Source organism: Rhinatrema bivittatum, chromosome 9, assembly GCF_901001135.1.
Source record: "Rhinatrema bivittatum chromosome 9, aRhiBiv1.1, whole genome shotgun sequence".
In the NCBI taxonomy this organism is placed as follows: Eukaryota; Metazoa; Chordata; class Amphibia; order Gymnophiona; family Rhinatrematidae; genus Rhinatrema; species Rhinatrema bivittatum.
The window spans coordinates 17,309,383-17,335,001 of NC_042623.1; the positions used below are offsets into that span (position 1 = coordinate 17,309,383).

Sequence of the window (25,619 nt, forward strand, 5' to 3'; positions counted from 1 at the left end):
AAATTCCTCAAATGCTTCATGGATTGCTAATATAGGCCAATGTCTCCGTATTGAGGCTATAACAGATGCCGTCGCGGTACTTTGTGGTATGATACAAGTTAGTCTGTTCTGTTCTTTTTTACTTTGATATTGTAACAGTTGATTGCGGTCTGAAAATTTGGCTCTTTTATAAGCCTTATTGATGATTTTCTTAGGGTAACCCCTATCCTTTAATTTGTTTTTCAGTAATTCCGTCTGTCTTTCAAATTCTTCTTTAGTAGAACATATTCTCTTGTATCTAAAAAATTGGCTAGCCGGTTATAAAACCAGCTGACAAAGGAGGAGCGATTGTGGTACAAGATTCTGATATATACCAAGCAACAATGTTACAACATTTGGAAGACAGTAAATACTACAAAGTGTTAGAACACGATCCCACCAAACGATTGGTAGGGATTCTCCAGGATCTTACAGAGGAAGTTTCTTTTTTGACTGCAAAAGAGAAAAAATTTCTTCAAAGTAAACAACCAAAGATACCACTCATTTATTCAGTTCCAAAAGTGCATAAGAACATCATGCCACCTCCAATAAGACCAATAGTCTCACTTCGAGATACAGTGTTAGAACCCCCAGCGATTTTCCTGGACAAAATACTGCAGCCTTTAGTGGTCAGTGCTAAATCTTATTTAAAAGATACCATACAATTTTTGAGAGAAATAGCAGATATCTGGTTGATATGGGAAGAAAGTTGGTTAATCACAATGGATATACAATCATAGTATATGCAAATCCCGCAACAACCGGATATCTGCTATTTCTCTCAAAAATTGTATGGTATCTTTTAAATAAGATTTAGCACTGACCACTAAAGGCTGCAGTATTTTGTCCAGGAAAATCGCTGGGGGTTCTAACACTGTATCTCGAAGTGAGACTATTGGTCTTATTGGAGGTGGCATGATGTTCTTATGCACTTTTGGAACTGAATAAATGAGTGGTATCTTTGGTTGTTTACTTTGAAGAAATTTTTTCTCTTTTGGAGTCAAAAAAGAAACTTCCTCTGTAAGATCCTGGAGAATCCCTACCAATCGTTTGGTGGGATCGTGTTCTAACACTTTGTAGTATTTACTGTCTTCCAAATGTTGTAACATTGTTGCTTGGTATATATCAGAATCTTGTACCACAATCGCTCCTCCTTTGTCAGCTGGTTTTATAACCGGCTAGCCAATTTTTTAGATACAAGAGAATATGTTCTACTAAAGAAGAATTTGAAAGACAGACGGAATTACTGAAAAACAAATTAAAGGATAGGGGTTACCCTAAGAAAATCATCAATAAGGCTTATAAAAGAGCCAAATTTTCAGACCGCAATCAACTGTTACAATATCAAAGTAAAAAAGAACAGAACAGACTAACTTGTATCATACCACAAGGTACCGCGACGGCATCTGTTATAGCCTCAATACGGAGACATTGGCCTATATTAGCAATCCATGAAGCATTTGAGGAATTTCCTTTAATAGCCACTACAAGAGGGTCTAACATCAGAGATAAAGTGGTACATGCAGACATAACAAAAATTGATGAACATCATGGGGGACAACACAGAGCATGTCAAAAATGTGACATGTGCAGCACGACCATAGAGGGCAATGAATGGAAAGATCCTGTATCAGGATACTTTTTAAAGAGGAAGAGAGACACAGATTGTACATCTAAAAATGTGGTCTATCTTATACAATGCCCATGCCCAAAAAATGATGTGGGCAGGACATCAAGGTCAATAAGAACGAGGTTGATAGAGCACAGATCAAAACTTAACACTAAAACAATGGAGGCTCCAATAGTTGACCATTGTGTAACAAAGGAACATCAATTCCAACAATTAAGATGGACGATTCTGGATAAAATAGATGACAATGAACGAGGAGGGGATCAAAAGAGAAGTTTAAATTACAATGAACAACATTGGATCTTTAAGTTAAAAACGGTAGTTCCATATGGACTGAACGAAGAAATTGAGTGGACAACACTGATTTAGAAGATCTCAAGATCTATATCAGTTTCCCTGCGCTTGCCTGTAGATCATAGAACACTTGAATCAGAAACACAATGTTGATGACGTAAGACGCAATACGTCTCTTCCAGCTGATCTACAAACACACCTGCATCTTTGCCACGATGAGTGACGTAACAAGCAAGACGTCCTCCTTACCATTGGCGGGATTTCGATCTGCTGACTTTTTTAAAAAAGCACATCAGGAAGGGCGAAAAAAACGCCGTCATTCAGAGCTGTCTAGCCTGAGAGAAAGATACCATCACCGCCATGGATTCGCGTTTGCCAATTTGAGGCAAGAACGCCATACAGAGCTGTTCAGCTTAAGGAAACCAGCACGCCATTGTTTAGCGTTTGCCAACCTGAGGCAGGAAATAACCAAATTCAGGCCACAGAGAAGAGTCCGAGGAACTTGAGAGCGCAGGCCATTGAGAAGAGTCCGAGGAACTTGAGAGCGTTTTTCAAAGAACAGACATAAACTCCCCTGAGGAAGAAAGGACATCTTTTCGAAACACAGCTGTGTTGGGAGATAAGTCTTATATCTTTAATATTCAATCACTATGGCGTCTATTATGGATATTTCTTAGTGGAAAAATTTTTTACCCAAACGGGGTTTATAAGATAAATTTATTGAGAATATCCTTTTGACAGAAATCCATAGCAAATAAATGGCGTTTTGATCACAAATATTTTACAAAAAAAAGCAAAAAAGCAAAAAGCCAATATTGGCATTATATAGTGAACATTTTAATTATTAATTAATAAATTGTTTCAGATAAAGAAGATATACAAATAAAGGGATTGGGAGGAAGGTAAGTTTATGATTACACTACAGAAATGAAGCAAGGCCGAGGAAGGCATGCATTCAAATGTATGAAACTTACCTTTTTCCATTCTATATCATTTTTTAATTAAAATAAACAAAAATTAATACAATAAAATTAACACAGGAGGGTGAGATTAATATTGGGATACACACATATATTGTTTGGTCTCACTTTAGCGGAGATTGGGAGAATTAATTCAGGTATAACTTCAGACATGACTCTTTAGATTTTGTCTATCACCTGTTGTTTGGTTGAAATACATTGGGGTCCATATTCAACAGCACTGAAATATCTGACTAAATGCCGACTTCTTAATATTTCCGCCACTTATACAGCTAAATTTTAGCAGGATAACAGAGGGGCATTGCAGGGCGGAGATAACTGGCCGGCTTGCAAAGTTATCTGGCTATCTTAAAGATAGTTGGGTATAATCACTCAGCGGCGCCGCATGGCCGCTGAATATCCCAACAAAGTTTAGCCAGAATAACTCTGCAAGCCGGCCAGTGACTGAACATTGCCTCCCTGGTGTATAGATTTGTGGACCTTTGGCACTCTGTTCTGTTCTGCATTTTTGGTAGAGCCTTCTAGACCGGATTGAGCTCATGCCTGGGAAATTGAAGACATTCGCATTCAAGATTGATTTGGGATCCGACAGGTCCCATATTGGTCCTTTTGTCTTGGAAGAAAACAAGTCATTGCGGCTGCCACTTTCTTTAAACTTTAGAAATTGCCCTGAAGCAGGCGGGCAGGCAGGCGGGCTGGAACATGTCCATGCCGGGGCTTCTATTCTAGTATTTGCAGCCTGTCTCCATTTTGTACGCAGATTGCTTAATTAGTTTTTAATTAGTAAATTACATTACATTAAAGGTGGTTTTCATGTTTAACTTTAATCCTTACTGAGCTCATGTGACTCAGACACACACACGTGCTCTCTGTATCTCCCCTTCTCTCTCCAGCGCGCGTTCCTTTTCTTGTGTTGGTTTTGCCTCTTTTTTTTTTTTTATATCAAAGACAAAACCACCTTGCCTCCAAGGCTGTAATACTGGCCGCTGTCCACAAAATATACCTGAGAAGAGGTTACAGAGAAGCAAAACAGGCTCAGAAGCAGACGAGTACAGAGGTGTTTAAAATCATGAGAGGTCTAGAACGGGTAGATGTGAATCGGTTATTTACTCTTTCGGATAGTAGAAGGACTAGGGGACTAGGGGACTAGGGGACACTCCATGAAGTTAGCATGGGGCACATTTAAAACTAATCGGAGAAAGTTCTTTTTTACTCAACGCACAATTAAACTCTGGAATTTGTTGCCAGAGAATGTGGTTCGTGCAGTTAGTATAGCTGTGTTTAAAAAAGGATTGGATAAGTTCTTGGAGGAGAAGTCCATTACCTGCTATTAAGTTCACTTAGAGAATAGCCACTGCCATTAGCAATGGTTACATGGAATAGACTTAGTTTTTGGGTACTTGCCAGGTTCTTATGGCCTGGATTGGCCACTGTTGGAAACAGGATGCTGGGCTTGATGGACCCTTGGTCTGACCCAGTATGGCATTTTCTTATGTTCTTATGTTCTTATGTTCTCCTTCGTCAGCGAGCCCCATTGGGACAGGTACGGCGGCGAGCTCAGCAGCGCCTGTCTCGGGGGCGAATCTAATGAAGTATTCCAGGAAGCAAGAGAAGGACGAAAGAGGAATCCAACAGGCCCCGGCAGGCTCTGCCACGTTCGGCATGCGGCGAGCTCAGCAAAAGAAAACAATTGAAATCTGAAACGAAAACACAGGACGGATGTACGCAAGCACAGAAGAGACATGACCAGGTGTCGTGCAAAAAAAAAGTGTAATGATTTATTTGTTTTTAAAGGGAAATATTAATCGAGAGGAAATAAAAACAGCTGAAGGTTCCAGAACCTTTTATTTCTAGATCCGCCCCAGCACCGGAGCAGTTGGCGAGAGTGGAAGTCACCTTTGTGAAATGAGCTGCTGCTGGTCAGTCCGGATCCCCCCCCCCCCACAACAGAGAGGTGTCCCGTGTTCTGGCGCCGTTACCAGCAGCCCCAGCAGAGACGGCCAGAAACGGCACAGAGAGTGAGGCTGAATGACTTCCTCTCACCCCCCCCCCAAAGGTGAGCCCTCCAGGAGCAGGGGCGAGGCTGACTGGCGGGCGAGCTTGCACTGCCACCGCCCGCGCTGTACTCCAGCTGTTTCGTAAATAAATTGGAGGGCTTTGATTAGTCTCCACTGCTGTCAATCCAGCACTTTTTATAGCCACTAAAAATGTAGAAAATGTATTTAAAAAAGAAAAGAAATATATTCAGAGCAATATGTGAGGCCTAGAAGTGACATGTAACGAAGAAGCCACAGCCAGCGGCCTGCCTGGGTGTCATCTCCACCAGGAAAACAGAGGTACTATTGCCCTTGGATTTGTCACCGGTGAGACCTCCGCCTCCAGCACGGTGTTCGGTCCTGGAAGCTGCACCTTTGTAAGGAACATTGAGAGGATGGAAGCAATTTCAAGAGAGGCTAATACAATGGTAGTGAGTTCCCAATGCAAACTCTACACAGAGAGGCTTAAGAAACCCAAAAGAGGGGGGGGGTGATAAATAGTGTTTCACAGAGATGGCCATGGATAGCTAATTGTATTTTTTGCTAAGTTTTGCACTAGGGGTAAACTCTGCGACAGATTGCGTGCAGGGGTAAGGGGAGGGTTTCCATTCCTCCTACTGTTATTGGAGGGCTACTGGAATCAAGAGGGGAAACCCGGCGATTGGGGCTGGATCAGAAATGGGGGAGGGGGGACAAACTTTTCAGAAGTTAAAATCAGACGGGGAACAATCAGCGCGGAAGTCGCGAAACAGTGGGTGTTCTTCTAGCGGATCTCGTAGTACGGTTACTGGAGGGGGGGGGGGTCCCTAGGCTGGGAGGGAATCCATGGTCAGACAAAAGGACGAAGCATCAATGGAGTGCAATCTATATGCTACTGGATAAAACATGGCTAAGCTGACACGAGACCTCAGGTCGATCCAGTAAGGCCGCGGTAAAAACAGTGAGGTAGTGTCAGGCGCACCCTTCCTCCCCGCACGCACAGTTCTCTTCACTAACTCCCCGATACTCTCCTCTAATTGCATGCAAATGCATGCCGCGGCTGTGAAGCGTTAGGGAAGGGTTAGGCCCGCGCAACCCATTTTACTGTATAGGCGCTTAATACAGCGCCTATACAGTAACCAGGGTGCGCTGGTACCTGTCATTTCAAATGACATTTGAAATGACAGGCACCAGGAAGTGTAAAAAAGTTTAAAAAGCCGCTGATGGCTGCCCGCCGCCCACCGGCTGCCTGGACCCACGGCCCTCCGACAGGTATTTAAAATTGTTTTATTTTTTTATATAACACACAGGTTTTTTGTTTTTAACACTTTTTACACTTACCATAGCAGGCCCGAGCCTTGCTACTTTTTCGTTTGTTTTTTTTTGCCCTGGTCCCGTCCGGTCTCCTGCAGCCCCGTCCGGTCCGGACGGGGCTGCAGGAGACCGGACGGGACCAGGGCGGGTAAGCAATGTTTTTACCCTACACTACACTACACTAACTCCTACTAGGGGGAGGCGGTAAACTAGCAGGTTAAGGCCGCGGCAGAACAGCGGGTTACGGAGGAGATAATATCAGCGCCCGTTACAGTATCGCAGGGGAATAGCTAATTCCTTCATTATACAGCTTTTTCGTTCATTTACATGCCGGGTGCGGAAAGGGTTATGCGTCTGTTTTCAGAAGCGATACGGACGCGTGAAACTGGAGACTGTATCGCCGAATTGCCTTGCGCGCCCGAATTGTGCGCTACGAGCACGTTACAGACGGGCAATCCTCGAGCGGACGATACTGGATCGACCAAAGTAGCAGGGATGGGATCCCCAATCAAAAGAACCAAGGATCTGGCGTCACTTAAAAGGCATAAAACCAAAATCGCCTGCTACGGGAAATGCACTTCAGTGCTAAGAAGCATAGCAAACTGGCACGAGACTGGGTGGAACGAGTTTATCACTCCGCCGCTACGCATTTTCCATAGAGAAAGAAATTCATGAAGTCAGAGGGAGGAAGTCTCAGAAGAAGGAGAGAAGAGGCCCTGTAGTAAGGCTCTGACGGATTCCTAGCTGGCGGAAACCTAGTGGCAGACCCTGGTGGGCCAAATGAGCATCATCTGCGTTATGCAGAGCCAAGAGCCCTGCACCTTGATGACTTTGAGTGACCTAACACAGAATTAGGCAGGGGGGGGGGAGCGGCGGGGGCCTGGAAGAGATGAGCCTGCATGGCCTGAACCAAGGAAGAGGCAGCGGATCCTGAAGGAGAGAGGTAGACAGTGAGCTTGGGGGAAGGAATGAGAGAGCGGAGGGTCTTTAGAAAGAAAGGGGGGCAGGCAGAGAGACAGCTAGGGGGTTTGCTGGGCTGAGGGAAGAGAACTGGAAGGTGCAGACAAAGACAGTTAGGGTGGGATACAAGGAGCAGAAAGAGAAAGGTGGAGGGCTTGCTGAGAGGAGAAGAGAGAGAGAGCTGGGGAGGAAGGTTTTGCTGAGAGATGGGGAGAGAGAAAGCTGGGGAGGGAGGGCTTGCTAGGGAGTGGGGAGAGAGAGAACTGAAGGAGATCAGAGCTTGGGGAAGGGGCATAGAAAATGAGCTGAGGGTCTTCCTGGAGAGTAGAGGGAGAGAGAGAGAGAGACAAGGGGGCGGGGTTGAGCCTGGTGGGGGGCAGAGAGAGAAAGCTGGAAGGGGGAGAGGGGTCAACCCAGGGGAAAGGAAAGGCAGCAATCCAATTGGATAACTGAGCTGAGGGGTAAGAAAGATCAAGCAGGTGGAAGGGATTCAAGCCATAAGGGGCAGAGAGCTTGGGAAGGTGGAGGGGGAGAGCAATCTGGCGAGGCCGGGCCTTATTATGGGAAAATTCTGCAAAACAAATGTAAAAGTTTCCATCTTTCAGTAATAACTTTTTTGTATATTGCATTATAAATTAATTATTGCTCAAAGCCGGCGATTATATTGTGTTACCAGAACAAAGTCTGCAGAATTTGGCAGAATTTTTAAAGATTGTGCACAGAATTTGTCTTTTTTTTTTTTTTTGTGGAGAACTCCCCGAGGAGCAAATGGAAGCTCTGGCTGCAGCGAGCCCGTGCTGGGATTAAGAGGGCCTGCGTTCATAGGCCCCCAGCCTGCTTTTGGAAGCCTGTAGTGGTTGGGGGGGGGGAGGGCACTGCGGAAGAGAGGAGCACGGTCGGGCGTAATCCCTGCCCACGCTCGCTCAGTCGGAGGATCCCTCACTGCGGCAGAGCTCCAGAGGTCCGGGAGGTGAGAGGGTTCCCAGGTTTGGACGTCCGCAGGGCAGTGGGGGGGCAGGAACCTGGGCTTTCAGAAAAGACGAGAGGGGCTGGGATGATGGGGTTGTGGAAGCTAACCTCCCACGCACACACACACACATACACACACACACACAGACACACACACACACACAGACACATGCACACACACAGACACATGCACACAGACACATGCACACACACACACACAGACACATGCACACAGACACATGCACACACACGCACACAGACACACACATACATACACACACACAGACACATGCACACACATACACACATGCACACACACACAGACACATGCACACACATACACACACAGACACATACACACACACACAGACACAGACACAGACACGCACATACACACACACACATACACACACACAGACACATGCACACACACAGACACATGCACACACATACACACACAGACACACACACACAGACACATGCGCACACACACACAGACACACACACACAGACACATGCACACACACTCACACACGCACACGCGCACACGCACGCACGCACACACATAAAGGGATAGATTTAAATTCTGGGCAAATCCGGCAGGATAAAAACCTTGCACAATTTTGAAACGTGCAGATTTCCGCGAAAAAGGGTTGTAGGACTCTTAATCTAAAGTAAGAACTGGGGAAATGGCCCCATGGTGATTTTCTGCAGATATTTTCGCTTGCAGGGCTCTTTCTGTTGGTTTTGTTACACGGCGGTAGAAACCTTGCGAGCGCACGAAGGCCGCGCTGAAGGGCTCCGTCTGTGATGGTCCATGCAGAGCGCTTCCATATGGAAGCACTGGAAGTCCTAAGAATGACGGGGCAGGAGGGTGCGAGGTGTAACTTAAATTGCAGAACATTGTCCTTGCAATGCAGTTTAAAAATCTAATGTTACTCTGTTTTGGAGGCTCTAAAAGTTTTACAGAGAAGAATAATGAAGGAGGAGGGAGCCAGCCCAGGGGCTCACTTCCTACTCTAGTCCCTCTCCTCCCACACTGTGCAGGGAATAAGAGGGAACAGGAGGTGAGCTAGGGTGGACAGAGCAGAGCAAAGCAAAGAAGAGCCACTCTGCTCCCTAATCCAGCCCTTTCCCTCCTTTTGTTCCTCCCACTCTTCCTGTCCTGCAGGGAACAGGATGGGAGGGGGGTATAGAGAGGACAGAGCAGAGCAAAGTAAAGAAGAGCCACTCTGCTCCCTAATCCAGCCCTTTCCCTCCTTTTGTTCCTCCCACTCTTCCTGTCCTGCAGGGAACAGGATGGGAGGGGGGTATAGAGAGGACAGAGCAGAGCAAAGCAAAGAAGAGCCACTCTGCTCCCTAATCCAGCCCTTTCCCTCCTTTTGTTCCTCCCACTCTTCCTGTCCTGCAGGGAACAGGATGGGAGGGGGGTATAGAGAGGACAGAGCAGAGCAAAGCAAAGAAGAGCCACTTTGCTCCCTAATCCAGTCCCTCCCCACTTGTTGTTTCCCCCTTTCCTAAGAACATAAGAAATTGCCATGCTGGGTCAGACCAAGGGTCCATCAAGCCCAGCATCCTGTTTCCAACAGAGGCCAATCCAGGCCATAAGAACCTGGCAAGTACCCAAACACCAAGAAGATCCCATGCTACTGATTTATTTTATTTATTTTATTTATTTCTTTTGTATACCGACATTCGATCGAGATATCACATCGGTTTCCAGAAAACAGGTTGAATAGAGCCGGAACTGCCCTATTTTACATTGTAACAAGAGAACAGTTGATTAAACAATAAATATAAGGAACATTGTAACATATGAATAAAATTAAAATTAAATATTAGATGCCAGTACTGATGCCAGTAATAGCAGTGACTATTCCCTAAGTAAACTTGAACAGGAATAGAAGGGGTGAACCTAAAGTGGACAAGAGTTCCTTTTTTCTCTACATCTGTCTATTTATACTTTGTAGTCACTTTTCTGTATTTGATGAGCAATTTTCTGTGTTTTGCTGTGTGTGAGACCAGTATGAGGTATTCTGCTAATGTGTACTCTACCTTGTTCTGTTTTTCCAATAGAAGGTGTATTGCTAATAATACATTTGGATTTTTGGCCCACCTTTCCGAATAACGCTTACAGCATTTTTTAGCCTTCAGATATTTTAAGTTCCCCGCTCCAAAGAGCTCACAATCTAAGTTGGTGCCTGAGGCAAAGGGGAGATAAAGCCAACTTGCCCAAAATAGCAAAGAGCGTTAGTGGGATTTGAACGCTGGTGTCCCTGGTTCTCATCCCATTGCTTTAAACCCTAGGCCACTCCTTGCCCCTGCTGGAAAGGACAGGAATGCTGTTCTGGGGCCTGGTGTGATATTTGCACTGCTGCCTTTCCATAGGCTGGGCTGTTGCTGTTTGAGTTCTGGGAGTCAGTGCTGTTTTGCTATGGCAGGCAGGATCGGCTCTTCCATTAGAGCAATCCTGTACCCACACACAATTGGACACGTGGCCACCCCTTCCCTTTGAAGCATGGGTGCTGTTAGCTGCTTTCCTGGGAAAGTCGATATTTATCTGCATAAATAGCTTCTGATAACCGTCCTCCCTATGTCCGGTTATGAGGTTTGACAGGGCTGGTGGTGGTGGTGGGGGTCATCATGATTATTGAGTTCAATTATTCACATTTCCGGGGAGGGGGGGGGGTGCAAGATGAAGGTTTGCCTAGGCTGCCTGATATCATTGCCCCAGTCCTGTATGTAGGGCCCCGTGGAAGGTTCTCCGAGTCGGGGCTGGCCGGGGATGCTGAGGAGGCTGGAGAGGAAGGAGTCACGGCCATTGTACAATGGCGACACCTAGTGGCCAGATTTCAGGCCCGAGATTACAGGCCTCTGGCTGGAGCCCCTGCTGCACGGCCCACCGGCCCAGGACCATGGCAGCAATGGCGGGAGTAAATGAGCTGGGAAGGGATACAAAAGCAGGGAAAAAAATGAAGACCCGTGGCACCAGGATACCAGCCCAAAGGAGGAGAGTGAGGCTGGGTGAAAATCAAAAGAAGAGCAAAAAAGCCGCATGCCTCGGAGCAAAGCCAGGACTGGGTTGACCTGGGTGAGGGCATGACCTTCCTAGCGACCCTTTCCATCCCAGGGACTTACCACCGGGCCGCAGAAGGCTACCCGGGAGCTTCCCCTTGGCTAACGAACCTTTGGAAATTTGAGGGGGAGAACGCAGGGCGAAACCCCCGTTGCGAAGGAGGAAGTCGGGGTTTTTTTTCCCTCTGCATTACAAGTACGATCTTTCTTTTCCCAGGCACTGCCGAGCCGAGCCCTGCGCTGGAGCAGACCCCCTCCTCCAAGCCTGTGCCACGGGACTGGCTCGTTACCGCAGGTATGGTGGGAATCCTTCTAGGCGATGCAAGGCTTCTCGTCTCTTCAGGACGTGATTCTTGCAGTCAAGGGACAGTGTCTGAGGTCCGCAGGTGCTTCTGTGGCCGGGTAAACCCCCCCCCCCCTCGGGGGCCACCCGGTTTCAGTGCAGCTCAATGCAGACGACCGACCAGACGTAGCCGTAGCGAGGGGCCCCCGCTAGCACTGCGACTGCTCCTTGGTGCAGGAACTCCCACTGAAAAGTCACATGCCTGACCGCTTTCCTGTGCCCCTGACACAGAATCCACTTTCCTCAACACAGATTGGAGAATCCCCTCTTGGGCAAGGGGCAGAGAGATTATGCTTCCCTGTCACTAAGGATCGCCTCCTGGTTCCCTCACTCAGAATCCTCCCGGGCTCCGAGCTCGCTCCCTCTCCTCCCTTGAGCCCCCATCACCCTCCAAGGAGATGAGCTAGAACGAATGGGAACAGGGAGTCTCTGCGACACAGAAAACCACTCTCTGCCTCTCAGACCATTCCCAGTGGGACGTGTCTGAAACACTACAAAATCCTCTCTGACGTCTTTAAGTGTCTGTAAGAGATTGGCAGGCTGAGGCATTAATCTGGGCACTAAGAAAATGTGCACTGGTTTTCAGGACACATTTTTAACACTTGTTTCATTTTTTTTTAAACTCCTGATGCAGTGATGTATCGGGAATTTAAGAGAGTATATTGATAGCCAAATGTACATGGGGAACAGGTCCAATGCACATTTCAACAAGGGAAGGAAGGGGAGGCATTCCTGACGATCAAAAGTGATGGCTGCCACTGCCATTTACCCAGATAAGTCAGTACTTATCCATGGATGTTTAAAAGGTTTTTAAAGGCGTTTTCCCCATTGCTAGGGGTTTTAAGTGCCAGCACAGTAGCGCTGGAGACTTAACTCCAGCTCTGACCTGGAGTTAAGTTTCCAGCGTTAGGAAAGATGCGCCGGCCAGATGCAGTCTCTCTCTACACGGGGAAGTACTGCTTATTATAGAGATGTGCATTCGGCAACCATTCGTTTCATTCAATTCACATTATGCGCGCAGCTTGAGGACGTATAACACATGCATAGAAATTAGTATGCATGTAACGAGAAACAAATGCAATGAATGGCCGGCCGAATGCTCATCCCCACTGCTTAATGCCCTCATTTGCATGGGATTTCCATGCGAGGGCGCTAAGCAGTCTGCCCGTTTGGAAAAGTGCATTTTCTGCGCACAAAACTCCTTGCTGCATCGGCAGGTAGTTGTTTGTTTGTTTTTTTTGCAGAAAATGCGCGTTGAATTGCAATTAGATGAAGGCAGCTTTCTGCATTGGCCTGTTGGGTAATTAGTAAGGGATGGAGGAGCATCTAGGATTCTCTCCCACCAGGCATTCACTATTGGGCTGCAGGAGACTTCCTGTAAACCTTTAGAAATTTGAAAGGAGAACGCAGGGCAAAAACCCCCACTGAGATGAGGCAGTTAGAGTCTTATCCCTTGTCATCTTTCACTTTGAGCCCTGCGCCGGAGCAGACCCCCTCTTCCAAGCCTGCGCCACGGGACTGGTTCGTTACCGCAGGTATGGGGGGGGGTCTTTCTATATGATGTAAGGTTTCTCAGCTCACCCAACGTCCATGGACGTCCTCCTCCTGATCCTTTAGTTTGTAAAATCGGCCTTCCCTGAGACTGAGACCAGGTAGCTGACGTTTTCTTTGTTGATTTGTAAACCGCTTTGATGTTACTGGAAAGGCGATGTAATAAGGCAAACTGGGAAAAAAAAAAAGGAAATGAAAAGAAAAAGGAAGAAGAACCCCAGAAAAAACCAGAAACAGGAAGAGAGAAAGGGGCAGAAAAGGAGACAGAGAGAGAGAGAGAGACACTGAGTCAGAAACCAAGCTGCAAACATTTTCATTGTGTGATGGCGAATACAGCTGACCTCCTCTGTAAAACATCCTGCTCATCCCTCCCACATAGAATTGGGAACAGCTGGATTTTGTGACTTAATTTGGCTTTTCCCCCCTGCATAATATATAATAACATAGTCACATAGTAATGTCAGCAGAGCAAAACCAAATGGTCCATCCAGGCTGCCCAGCACGCTTCTTCTGCTAGTAACTGCCGCTCCGTGCAGGTTACCCCCATGCCTTCCGTTAAGGGTAGTAACTGCCACTCCAAGGAGATTATCCCCATGTTTCTGTTAAGGGAAGTAACTGCTGCTCCATGCAGGTTACCCCCCATTTACCCTTTTCTTCATTTCCAAACTTTAGTTCTTGAATTAATTTACCGTTCTTGTTCTCACCACCACTTTTGGCATTCACCACCCTCTCTGTGAAGAAATGTTTCCTGATGTTGGTTCTGAGTCTCCCCCCCCACCCCTGGATTTTCATTTCATGACCCCCTAGTTCTATTGATTTCTTTCCAGTGGAAAAGTTTTGAAGTTTGTGCATCATTAAATCCTTTCAGGTGTCTGAAGGTCTGTATCATATCTCCCCTGCACCTCCTCTCCTCCAGGGTGTACATATTTAGGTCCTTCAACTTCTCCTCATAAGTCATTTGATGGAGACCCCCCACCACTTTGGTCGCCCTTCTCTGGATCGCCTCCATACTGTCTCTGTCTCCTTTGAGATACGATCTCCAGAACTGAACACAGTACTCCAGGTGAGGCCTCACCAAGGCCCTGCACAAGGGGATCACCACCTCCTTTTTCTTACTGCTTATTTCTGTCTCTATGCAGCTCAGCATTATTCTGGATTTAGCTATCGCCTTGTCACATTGCTTTGCCATCTTCAGATCGTCAATCACTATCAGCTCAAGGTCCCTCTCCCAGTCCGTTCACATCAGTCTTTCACCCCCCATCACATACAGTTCTTTTGGATTGCCGCACCCCAGATGCAGGACTCGGCACTTCTTGGCACTGAATCCCAGCTGCCAAATCTTCGACCACTCTTCAGGCTTTCTTAAATCACTTTTCAATCTATCTATTCCTTCAGGCGGGTCCACTCTGCTGCAGATCTGTTTGCAAAAAGACAAACTTTACTTTCTATCCCCTCCGCAATGTCACTCACAAAGATATTGAACTGAACTGGTCCCAAAACCGATCCCTGTGGCGCTCCACTTATCACCGCTCTCTCTTCAGAGTAGGCTCCATTTACCATCACACGCTGTCTCCTGTCAGTCAACCACTTTGTAGAACACCTCACCACCTTGGCGCTCACATCTTATTCACTAGCCTCCTATTCACTAGCCTCCATATCAAAAGCTTTTCTGAATTCCAAGTAAGTCATATCTAGTGCTCTTCCTTGATCCAATTATCTGGTCACCCAATCAAAAAAAATCTATCAGATTTGCCTGACAGGACCGTTCCCTGGTGACTCCACCGGATTGTAGATAGTTCTCTATCCTTTCCTTCAGCAGAGTCTCCCTTAATTTTCCCACCACCGAGGTGTGGCTAACAGGCCTGTAGTTTCCAACCTTCTCCCTGCCACCACTTTTGTGAGGTGGGACCGTCACCGCTCTTCTCCAGTCTCCTGTTTCCAGGGATCTATTGAACAGGTCCTTCAGCGGGCCCGCCGGCACATCTCTGAGCTCCCTCAGTATCCTGGGATGCACCTCACCTGGCCCCATGGCCCTGTCCACGTTCTATGCAGGACATACTCGCCAACCTTGGGTTCTTTTGTACTGGGTCCATCTGTAGGGGGGGGGGGGGTTTCACTTCATTTTTGTTTTCAAACTGGCAGCTTCCTCTGGGTGCTTTGAACTTCCAGCTCAGTCAGAACGGGAGGCTGGGATCTGGTGCCGTCCGCTACCGCTCAGGGATTTTTCACCTGTGTTATGTTGCCTTCCCAATCTACGTTTAGTCCAGTCGTAGCAGTGGTCAAGCAATGACCATGATTCCCTCTTCCCTCCGGGGGGGGGCTGTGAATGATGCTTCCACAGCATTCCTAGCCCTGGCCGACCCAGGGGATCAAACTGGAGATTTTTTTGGCAGTGCATTGCACGGCACTTGCCACCTGAGCCACCCAAGCCGGCTCGATAGTTTTTTTTGCAGTGCACGTTAATGTGAGTTAGTGCACGCTAATTCGATTCGGTGTGCTTTAATTGTTTCAGCACGTGCTAAAAAATTTAGCGTGCACTAAACAAAACGAAATAAGGGGGCAGCACACCCCTGCTGGGTCCTAAACATTTGGCGTTGATAAAACCTAAAGCACAAATTTTTAAGTAGGGGAAATGGCAGTCACCCAGACGCCTTCTCTCCAAATGAACTGCTCGCTCCCTACTGGTACCAGGGTGGAACAAGTGTGCTCGATTTGCCCCTCCAAAAATCTGGCAAGGTGAGAACTAATGGATGTGTCCTCACCCAGACCAACAGGCAGAGGGCCACGGTAAAAACAGGTTGATTCACGGGCTAAGAGAGAGAGAGCGGGAGGGAGCCTTCTGCAATGCACAAGGCCGAACACATCGGGCCCAATATTCAAAGTGCGTTCAGCACTATTCAGCCAGATAAGAGGGACTTATGCAGTTACGCAGCAGCCGTTGAATATGCGCCTACGTTCACTTAAGCCGTATGAATCCCTTATCCGGCTAAAGGTTACACGCACAAAAGCAGGCGTGCACTGGATGGATTGGGAGCGGAGCAAGTTAGTCGGATAGCTCATAACTACCAATATTCGGAGTTAGCTGCATAAGTATCCGGGTAAGTTTAGACGCGCCGTGGAGCAGGTCTAAACCTAGCCAGGTAGACTTCTCCAGCTAAGTGCATATATATATATATATATATATATATATATATTTATTTATTTATTTATTTTAAGTTTTTCTATACCGGCATTCACAATAGATATCGCATCATATCGGTTTACAATTAACAAGTGGATAGGTAACAAAAAAAGGTAAAAACTAATATTTATCTTAATAATAATAATAATAATAATAATAATTATATATATATATATACACACACAAAAAATCACTCCAACAGGAATGGGAAAAAAACACGCATGAAATTATACAAAACCTAATTAGAAGATAAACATGTACTACAATACTTTATTCAAATACAGCCACATATACAAAACGTGAACAAACATAAATCACTTATTCCCCACATAAAATCTTTCTAGCTATCCCTTGCAGCACATTAGACCACCCTCTGTCACACCGGTAACTCTGTTAAATATAAGCTTCATATGATGGAATGGCTAATCTAAACTGCTGCTAGTCAACAGCCATCACAAACTGGAAAACCCAGTGTACAAAAGTGTTAACGTAGCATTAAACCAAGTGAATGCAGAGTGTAACATCACTCATGGAATGAATTACATAGTCTGGGTAAACAAATAAGCATGGGTGTAGCTGGCTTGTTACGGTGGTTACTACCCCGAATCAATTAAGCCTGATACTTCACTTCAATGCATATCCAACGTAGCTCTCTGCTTATCCAGTGTAGCTCTCTGCTTCAACGGCAGAGGGGAATGAAGAAAAGTGGATTTATATTCAGACAACAACTAACAAGGGCTGAATTACATAGTCTGGGTAAACAAATAAGCATGGGTGTAGCTTGCTTGTTATGGCGGTTACTACCCCAAACCAATTAAGCCTGATACTTCACTTGGCATACATATCCGGCGCAGCTCACTGCTTCAACGGCAGGGGGGATGAAGAAAAGAGGATTTATATTCAGCAACCAACAAGGACTGAATTGCACAGGCAGGGTAAACAAGCATGGGAGTAGCTTGCTTATTACGGCGGTTACTACCCCAAACCAATTAGCTAGATACTTCACTTAGATGCAGCTCCAGCACTGCTGTCTGCATCGTTGGTGGGGGTGGAAGGGAATTGGAACCAAAAAGTTACCAATAAGGGCCCTGACCTCAGCGGTCAGAGTAACAGATAAGTATGAAAACAATTAGGTCTGAAAGCTTGCTGGGCAGACTGGATGGGCCGTTTGGTCTTCTTCTGCCGTCACTTCTATGTTTCTATGATGATAACACATTAACAAAATATCACTTGTAATCATGATGTGACAAAGACAATTCTGAAGAGCGGTGCCCTGGGCAGGTTACCCCCCTGCATTCTGCTAAGGGGTAGCTTTCTGACATTTTTAAGGTTAAAATATCTCTTTTAGCAGGACAGTTTTAAGGGAAATAAGCTGAAAAATGTACATCTCCTTCCCCCCACCTCCACCCCCATGTGAACACCAGGCCCAACCCACGGCACCAGGCGGGCAGAGAGAGAGAGAGAGAGACAAGGTCCGGAGAGGGTGATCAGGAGAGCGCCGGGTGCTAATCGCACCACCCTATTAAAGGTCAAGCTTCTCTTCTGTTTCCTTCCCAGCAGCTGCAAGCTGTGCCGCCCTGGTGATCGCCGGCATCCTCGTGGCGTGGATCGTAGGCAGAAAACTGCGGTGAGTAGCTGAGGAAAAACATCGGCTTGGCTGCGCCTCAATCGATAAAAGGCCTCGGGAGAGCAGAGTTGAAGAGAAATTGCGCCAACAGGATGGAGTCAAGCGTGAATATCGCAAATAAAGCTTTCCCCCCTGTGAATTATGTGCCAGGCAGCACCGCTTTTTTTTCCCTGTTAGAAAGCAGAGAATTATTGTTAGAAAGCAGAGAATTATTCTTTTTCCTTCTTAATCCAAGTTATTGTTTTCCTGTTACATGTAACTGCTTTTCTGCACTATTGTTCAAATTGTAAAGTTTATTATATTGTGCACCCCTGTTCCTTGTGAACCAGCATGATGGGACTTCTGTCTTGAATGTTGGTATATAAAAAAACTTAAATAAATAAATAAAATAAAATAAATTGCCCAGCAGACGTCGCGTTGTTTTCCCAAATGAGACTTGAAAACTAATGGAAAGAGGGGCTACATATTCGACCGGTTAAATTTTAGCAGCATATCTCATTATCTGGATAAAATTTAGCCTGAAAACATAGGGGGATTCTAGGATCGTCCTGAGGCGAAGTTATAAGTTATACAGCTAACTCTGAACATGCTGAGGAGCAGACCTAAAGTTAAGCAGATAAACCTATCCAGCTAACTTTGAGATACGCGGCGCCACCGAATATTCTGCCAAAGTCAGCCAGAGAAGCTTATCGGCAGGGGACAATTTCCACAACACCGGATCTAGCCAGCTATCTCCATGGACTGCCCTCACCTGCTACCCAAGGGTCCATTCAGCTCCATGGTAGATCTAGCGCTGGCACGACAAGATTGCCAGAATTCTGTAAGAGCCAGCCGGCTTCCTTCCACAAAAAAGATAATTTGCTGATCCAAAAATATGTGATCCTGGATCGTGACCATAACCCTCTCACCTACTGCAAGAGAATGTGATGGTAGATGAAGACTGAAAGGGCCGCTTAGGTCAGGAGTGGGTACAGAGAAGGGCGACCAAAATGATAAAGGGGATGGAACAGCTCCCCTATAAGGAAAGGCTGAAGAGGTTAGAGCTGTTCAGCTTGGAGAAGAGAAGGCTGAGGGGGGATATGATAAAGGTCTACAAACTCATGTAAGGACTTGAATGGGTAAATGTGAATCGGTTATTTACTCTTTCGGATAGTAGAAAGACTAGGGGGCACTCCATGAAGTTAGCATGGGGCACATTTAAAACTAATCAGAGAAAATTTCTTTTTCACTCAACGCACAATTAAACTCTGGAATTTGTTGCCAGAGGATGTGATTAGTGCAGTTAGTATAACTGTGTTTAAAAAAGGATTGGATAAGTTCTTGGAGAAATCCATTACCTGCTATTAATTAAGTTGACTTAGAAAATAGCCACCGCTATTACTAGCAGCGGTAACATGGAATAGACTTCGTTTTTGGGTAATTGCCAGGTTCTTGAGGCCTGGATTGGCCACTGTTGGAAACAGGATGCTGGGCTTGATGGACTCTTGGTCTGACGCAGTATGGCATTTTCTTATGTTCTTATGTTCAAGAGCCAAAAGCAGACCTGGCTTCCAGGGTCTCTACGGTGAATGTGTGAGACAGATCTGCATGCAATGGAGGCAGGGCATGGAAAGCTCTCTCATGCACATTTATTGTGGCTTTCCTGAAAAACCAGGCCTATTTTCTTTCAGCTTGAGGACCGGAGTTGGCCACCCCTGACTTACTGTTCACATTTCCCTATACTTCATGCAATGCTGCTGACCCTACCCTCGCTTTCCCACTGCTTAAGGGTCTTCTGTGCTTGCCTCGTGCTTTTCCTCTGTGCTGCTGCATCGTGAGGCAGTTCCATGTATCTACCAACCTATCCTTACGCTGGCAGACACCCGCAATGAAAAACATTTGTGGAGGAACGGGTGTTTGTATGCCCTCCCTGCCTCACTGTCCAACGCCAGGCATTCATTTCCCCAGCCCGGGTGCACCGGTGTCCCCATGTCCTGCTGCTCCCGGTATCTGGAGCCGATCAAGCCAACCTCGCCATTTGCTCCATTCGGCGACCTGTGTGGGCAGCTGTCCTGTGGCTGTGCTGCCAATTCTCTTCAGTCTTCTGGCCCATGAGGGTCACTGATAGACAGCCCCCCCCCCCCCCCCCTTCGCAACACTCCTAAGTCTATTATACTGTATATCAGCCTCCTACTATATGATCCTTTGATCTACTGAAATGTGAAGTGCTTTGCTTTTTCTCTCAATCCCATCCTGTCACTCACAGCTTGGATTTCGGTTTTTATCTTCTTTTACCTTTTGCTGCCCGTGGCAGTCTCTCTGTTGTCCAGCATTGAACTCCGCCGAGAGCTGGCTCAGGGATCAGGCGGTGTATGCAGAGAAGGCCGGGTGGCTGACACGCTACTGTAATGAAAAAAGTTTACCAAAGGACAGGACAACAGAGCAGTGTATTTCTCATAATCAAAAATCTTTATTTCTTATACGCATAAGGAAGTCAGCTCCTAAGCCTGAGAAACTAACTTAATCAGATATCAAATTGAATGTACTTAAATACACTTTTGCCCAGGAAGTTAGTACGACCCTCCTTTGATTTAAGATGGCAAGGTGAAAAAACATTTGCTGACACTTCTAAACATCCTGAGAACTCCAATTACCCTTGATTTTATAACTCTTCATTGTATCTTCAAAGAGGTACATCTGTCTTTTCTGCTATCTAACGGGCCGATACAGTAAATGTCACGGGAGAGCAGGCGTTCGTCACTCTCCTGTGCGCGCAATTCTGTATTCAAATGAGGGCCTGCGGCAAAAAGAGGCACTAGGGACACTAGTGCAACCCTAGCGCCTCTTTTTGGACAGGAGCGGCGGCTGTCAGCGGGTTTGACAGCCGACGCTCAATTTTGCCGGCGTTGGTTCTCAAACCCACTGACAGCCATGGGTTCGGAAACCGGACACTGGCAAAATTGAGCGTTCGGTTTTCAAACCGTGAGCCGCGGGCCGATTTAAAATTTTTTTTTTTTACTTTTTTTTAACTTTCGGGACCTCCGACTTAATATCGCCATGATATTAAGTCGGAGGGTGCACAGAAAAGCAGTTTTTACTGCTTTTCTGTGCACTTCCCCGGCGCTGGCAGAAATTAACGCCTACCTTTGGGTAGGCGCTAATTTCTGAAAGTAAAATGTGCGGCTGGGCTGCACATTTTGCTTTCTGAATTGCGCGGGAATACCTAATAGGGCCATCAACATGCATTTGCATGCTGTGGGCGCTATTAGGTTCGGGGGGGTTGGACGTGCATTTTCGATGCGCTATTACCCCTTACTGAATAAGGGGTAAAGCTAGCGCATCGAAAACACGCGTCCAATCGCGGGTTAACAGTGCGCTCCGTCGGAGCACACTGTACTGTATCGGCCTGTAAGTGTGAGAGAGTTTCAAGAGAGCATTGCTTCCTGGAGCCTTCCTGATAAATTTCCACTAACTAGGTGCCTACAATAAAATTTATTATCACACTACCCACACACGCTCCTAGTCCTTCAACAGCAATCCAGAAACACTCAGGACCACCACGCTAGGGCATTCCTAGCTCCTCGTTTGCTCTTTCTGGATTGGTTCTGGTTCAAAGCAGTCCAATCCTTTATTTATTTAAAAAAAAAAAAAATGTTATTTGATTTATATTCCACTTTTTCAGCCACTTCTAAGATGATTACATTCAGGTCCTGCAGATATTTCTCTAAGTTTGTATCTTTGGTTCATCAGGGCTCATTTTGATAAAAATTTAAAAAATGTAATTAAAAAATGCTGCTCAGGGCCAGCCCCGGTGACTTGGTGGCAGGTGCTGTGGCGCTGCCATGCAGACGACCTGGGTGTGATCCTCAGGTGGGTGAGCCGGGGCAGGGGGGGGGGGGTGCTGTGGAGGCAGCATTCCCCGGAGGGGAGTGGGGAAGTGAGTCTCGGCTATCACTCGAGGGTGACATCGAGTGGCAAGTCATAGGGGGGGTCACATTAGCCGGGTTCTGCAGGGAGCTGCCAAGGATGCTAGCCACGATGGCTGGACAGCATAGAGGAGAGAGGGAGATATCAAAAATAGGGGAAGAGAAGCCAGGAGGGTTGCAAATGCAAGTTCCTGGCCCTGTGGCCCCGTAGAAGATGGCCCCGAATGAGCTGAAAGTCCAAAGAAGCCCAGAGGAAACTGACAGGAGAGGAAAACCTCCCCAAACAAACTGAACAGCCTACAGCTCTCCGCATTAAATGTTCTTAAAGTCTCGCTGAAATAGAAACATGCACATTTAAGCTTTGCAAGAACCTCCAAATGCACCTTTTCTTTCATTGTTGCAGGAAGAAGAGATCCCCGACTGAAAGCAGAAGGGCGGAGAGAGAAAAGATGGCCTGTCAGGCATAACCCACAAGACTCAGCATAGCGAGCTTGACGGGATCCGATATTTCTCAGTAGCGCCCGAGCTCAGCCGCCACAGCACATGCCAGGGCTGCAGATGGAGTTTACTGAGAGTTAAAAGACTGTTAGCAGCTGTTTCTAACATCTGCATCGCTCCCCCGTCATCCGCAATATGGACTGCTTGCATGGCAGCCCGGGAACGCGATGTGCTGTCTGCACTCGGGGAGGGTCATTTCACCTTGCGGAATTCGTTTCTCATGTTGGGGGGGGGTGGCTGCTGTGGATGAGACGGTATGGAGATATTTCTTTACACGATCCTGCTGTGGACGTCTGTGAAAAGTCACCAGCCATGGCTTGCTCCAGACCTCCTGCCAGATTGCCTGCAATCAATCATCTGGCCAAGTAGCTTACAAAAAAAACCCCTCTCTTTTCCAGGCAGATGTTAACATGTCATGGGACCCCATTAGGTTTACGTCTGACAAAAACCTTAGTTTTTGTAGATGTAAACCTTAGATTTTGAAGACTGTAATTTGTAAGCATTTATATTTATTGTTTAGCTATTTACATTGATCTGCAACCACCTTGTCTTGTTCTCTCCTTTACCTCAAGTTCTAAGTTCCTACGAAGTTAGCCTTGTTATTTGATACCCACTTGTTTGATGTAATTTTCCTATTTTGGTTCTATGTAAACCGAAGCGGTATGTACTAGTACATGAACTCCGGTATATAAAAGCCTATCAATAAATAAATAGATAGATAGATAGATAGATAGATAGATAGATAGGGTGACTGGGTGTATTCGGGGCACTGCACTGTTCATCCGGTGGGGGAGGGGAAGCTTGACTTCCTGAGCCCTTGGGGTAGACAAGGTCCGTGGTCACGAACAGTCCTTCTGATCTCACTGCTTCTCTGAACTGGTGCCAAGGGTGACGACGCTGGAGGAGGCCAAAAGGCACAGAATAATAATAAAAAAAAAAGCAAAAACGCCCCAGCAATCTCCCTCTGTCTCCTAAAAATCCTCCGTGCAGGATAAAGAACACGTCTTTGGGTCCGGGTGGTGTTCAAAACAAAATTTCTACTTCGGTATGTAAATGAAAGTCCAAGCCAAGATGGGGAACATCAGAAATAACAGGGGGAAAATAAGAGTCAGAAACTCCACAGGCTCCTGTCTCCATGCTTCTCCTCCCTGGCACCGTCGTCTGTATCCCCTCTCAGCACAGGATGTCCCCTGTGCAAGTCCAGTCCAAAACTAGTCTCTCAAGACCAAATCCACTCCTTCTGAAATGTACAAACATCTCAGCTGTCTTCATCTCCTGCTTTACTCCTTCAGCAAAGGCAAAAAAAAAAAAAAATCCAATCCAGTGCATCCGGATAACCCGGATGCACTGGATTGGAACTGATTGCACTGGATAGGAACTGATTGCACTGGATAGGAACTGATTCCACTGTCACCTCCACTCCAAAGCAGAGAAACCCCCTCTGCTCCTGGTCAGTCCACCTGGGGGCACGGCAAAGACCCGAGTCCCATGCTGGGGGGAAGTTTTATGGTCCTCTTCAGTCTTCCCCCAAAAAAGGAGGGTCCTCCAAAACTGCCCACCACCTACCATGAAAATAAACAGAGCAATAGCTTAAGTGACAGGCGAGGCTGGGCCACAAACAGTTCCACTCCCCTGCGGCCCTAGGACCTCATGCAGCAACCAAAATCCCATCCTCTACTTGTTCACTGCCAAGCTGCTGAGCTCCTGGTAGCAGGAGTAAGCTTCTTACAGGCATCCACTGCCAGCACTGTAACCCTAGCGGCTTTCACCCGGCCCTTCCTGGTTCCAGGTTCTTTCTTCCAGATGGAGTCCGGTTTCCCCTGCACTACAATTCCCAGCTTCCCCTTTTCCTCGCCCGATCCCTTTCTTAAAGTGACACTGCTCCTTTTTCTCTCTTCCCTCTTCCTGTCTGGGGTTTTCTTTACAGCGCCCTCCCTGTCTCTGGCTGACTGCCTCCTCCCCATATCTGCACTGTTTCCGGCTGGGCGCCCCTGGAACACCTCCCGTCAGCGGGTAAACGTTTGGAGGGGGTAGGGAGTTACCCATGCAAAATTTAGCCGGGGAATGGGGCAATTTTCAAATCTCAGGGTTTTTTTTTTATGTCCTGCTAACTCCGAAAAGAAAGCTTTTGAATATCAACCTCAGAATATTTTTTTTTCCTTTATAAAATGAAAGTCATTTCTGACCTTGTCATGTGTCTGGGAGGGGGTGGGGGAAAGGGATCTCAGTGATTGGTACATGGGAGGCAGGACGGATGGGATATTGCCATGGGGGTTTTCAGGGTTGGGGGTTGAGAGATCAGAGATTGAGCCGGGAGACGGAGGGGGAATCTGGGAAGGTTATGGGGTGGAGGGAGGGAGGAATGATCCCCTCTCTCACTCACCCTCCCTGCCTGGCACAGATATCTTCTCTCCTAAACCACACCCCCACCTGTCTCCATCACCTCTTAGTTGCTCCCTGCTTCATTCCTTTCTCACGCCCTCTCCTCAGCGAGTCCCCTCACACCCCACCAGACCTTCTCTCACCGGTCCCCCCCCCCCCCCCCCCCCCCGCTGATTCTCACACCTCCTTCCCTGCTGATTCTCTCTCTGCCACTCCTCCTTCCCTAGCTATTCCCCTTGGCAGAGGAGATAAGTGGCAGTGGCCCAGGCCTGTGTCGTCCTCTGCCGCTTGTGCTCTGACTCGCGCTTTGAACCGCGTGGTCGGCCCCGCACGGTTCAAAGTGGACGAACGTGGGAGGGGGAAATGTTAAGATCAAGGCTCTGATGGGTCGTGTACTGGGGGCCTGCTCGAATGAGACGTTGGCGCTCTACCTCCGATCCAGTGAGCAGGTCTGGTAAATCCAGATTCCAGGCTCAGACGAGTAATTCCGCTCGGGCCTGTAATTCCGCTCGGGCCTGTAATTCCGCTCGGGCCTGTATTTCCGCTCGGGCCTGTAATTCCGCTCGGGCCTGTAATTCCGCTCGGGCCTGTATTTCCGCTCGGGCCTGAATTCCGCTCGGGCCTGTAATTCCGCTCGGGCCTGTAATTCCACTTGGGCCTGTAATTCCGCTCGGGCCTGTAATTCCGCTCCTGAGGAAGTGGATTGATGCTTGGGACCTTGAAAAGGGATTGCTAACATCACGAGAATGAGAAAGCTGTCCTCAGCACCTACAGGGCTGCGGAGCTGTGCTGCAGAACCTGGATAAGGAGATCCGCCACGCTTGGGAGCCGATGTAATAAGACCTGCGCTGAAATCCGCGCTCATTTTTCTGCGGGG

At 47.1% G+C, this 25,619-nt stretch overlaps 1 protein-coding gene and 1 long non-coding RNA gene across 2 annotated transcripts in view; one reads left to right on the forward strand and one right to left on the reverse strand.

The window, feature by feature from the left end:
- Positions 1-18,242, forward strand: part of LOC115099338 (interleukin-2 receptor subunit alpha-like) — a 38,197-nt gene extending 19,955 nt beyond the window's left edge. The window contains exons 5-6 of the mRNA XM_029616924.1: positions 11,473-11,550; positions 17,888-18,242. Of these exons, the coding sequence (XP_029472784.1) occupies positions 11,473-11,550; positions 17,888-17,961 (152 nt within the window). The 3' untranslated portion in view covers positions 17,962-18,242. The remainder of the gene's footprint in view (positions 1-11,472; positions 11,551-17,887) is intronic.
- Positions 1-20,340, reverse strand: part of LOC115099339 — a 62,776-nt gene extending 42,436 nt beyond the window's left edge. Inside the window, exons 1-2 of the long non-coding RNA XR_003858746.1 lie at positions 20,232-20,340; positions 13,180-13,321 (exon numbers count right to left, since the gene is read on the reverse strand). This is a non-coding gene — a long non-coding RNA (uncharacterized LOC115099339). The remainder of the gene's footprint in view (positions 1-13,179; positions 13,322-20,231) is intronic.
- Between the last annotated feature and the right edge of the window lie 5,279 nt (positions 20,341-25,619).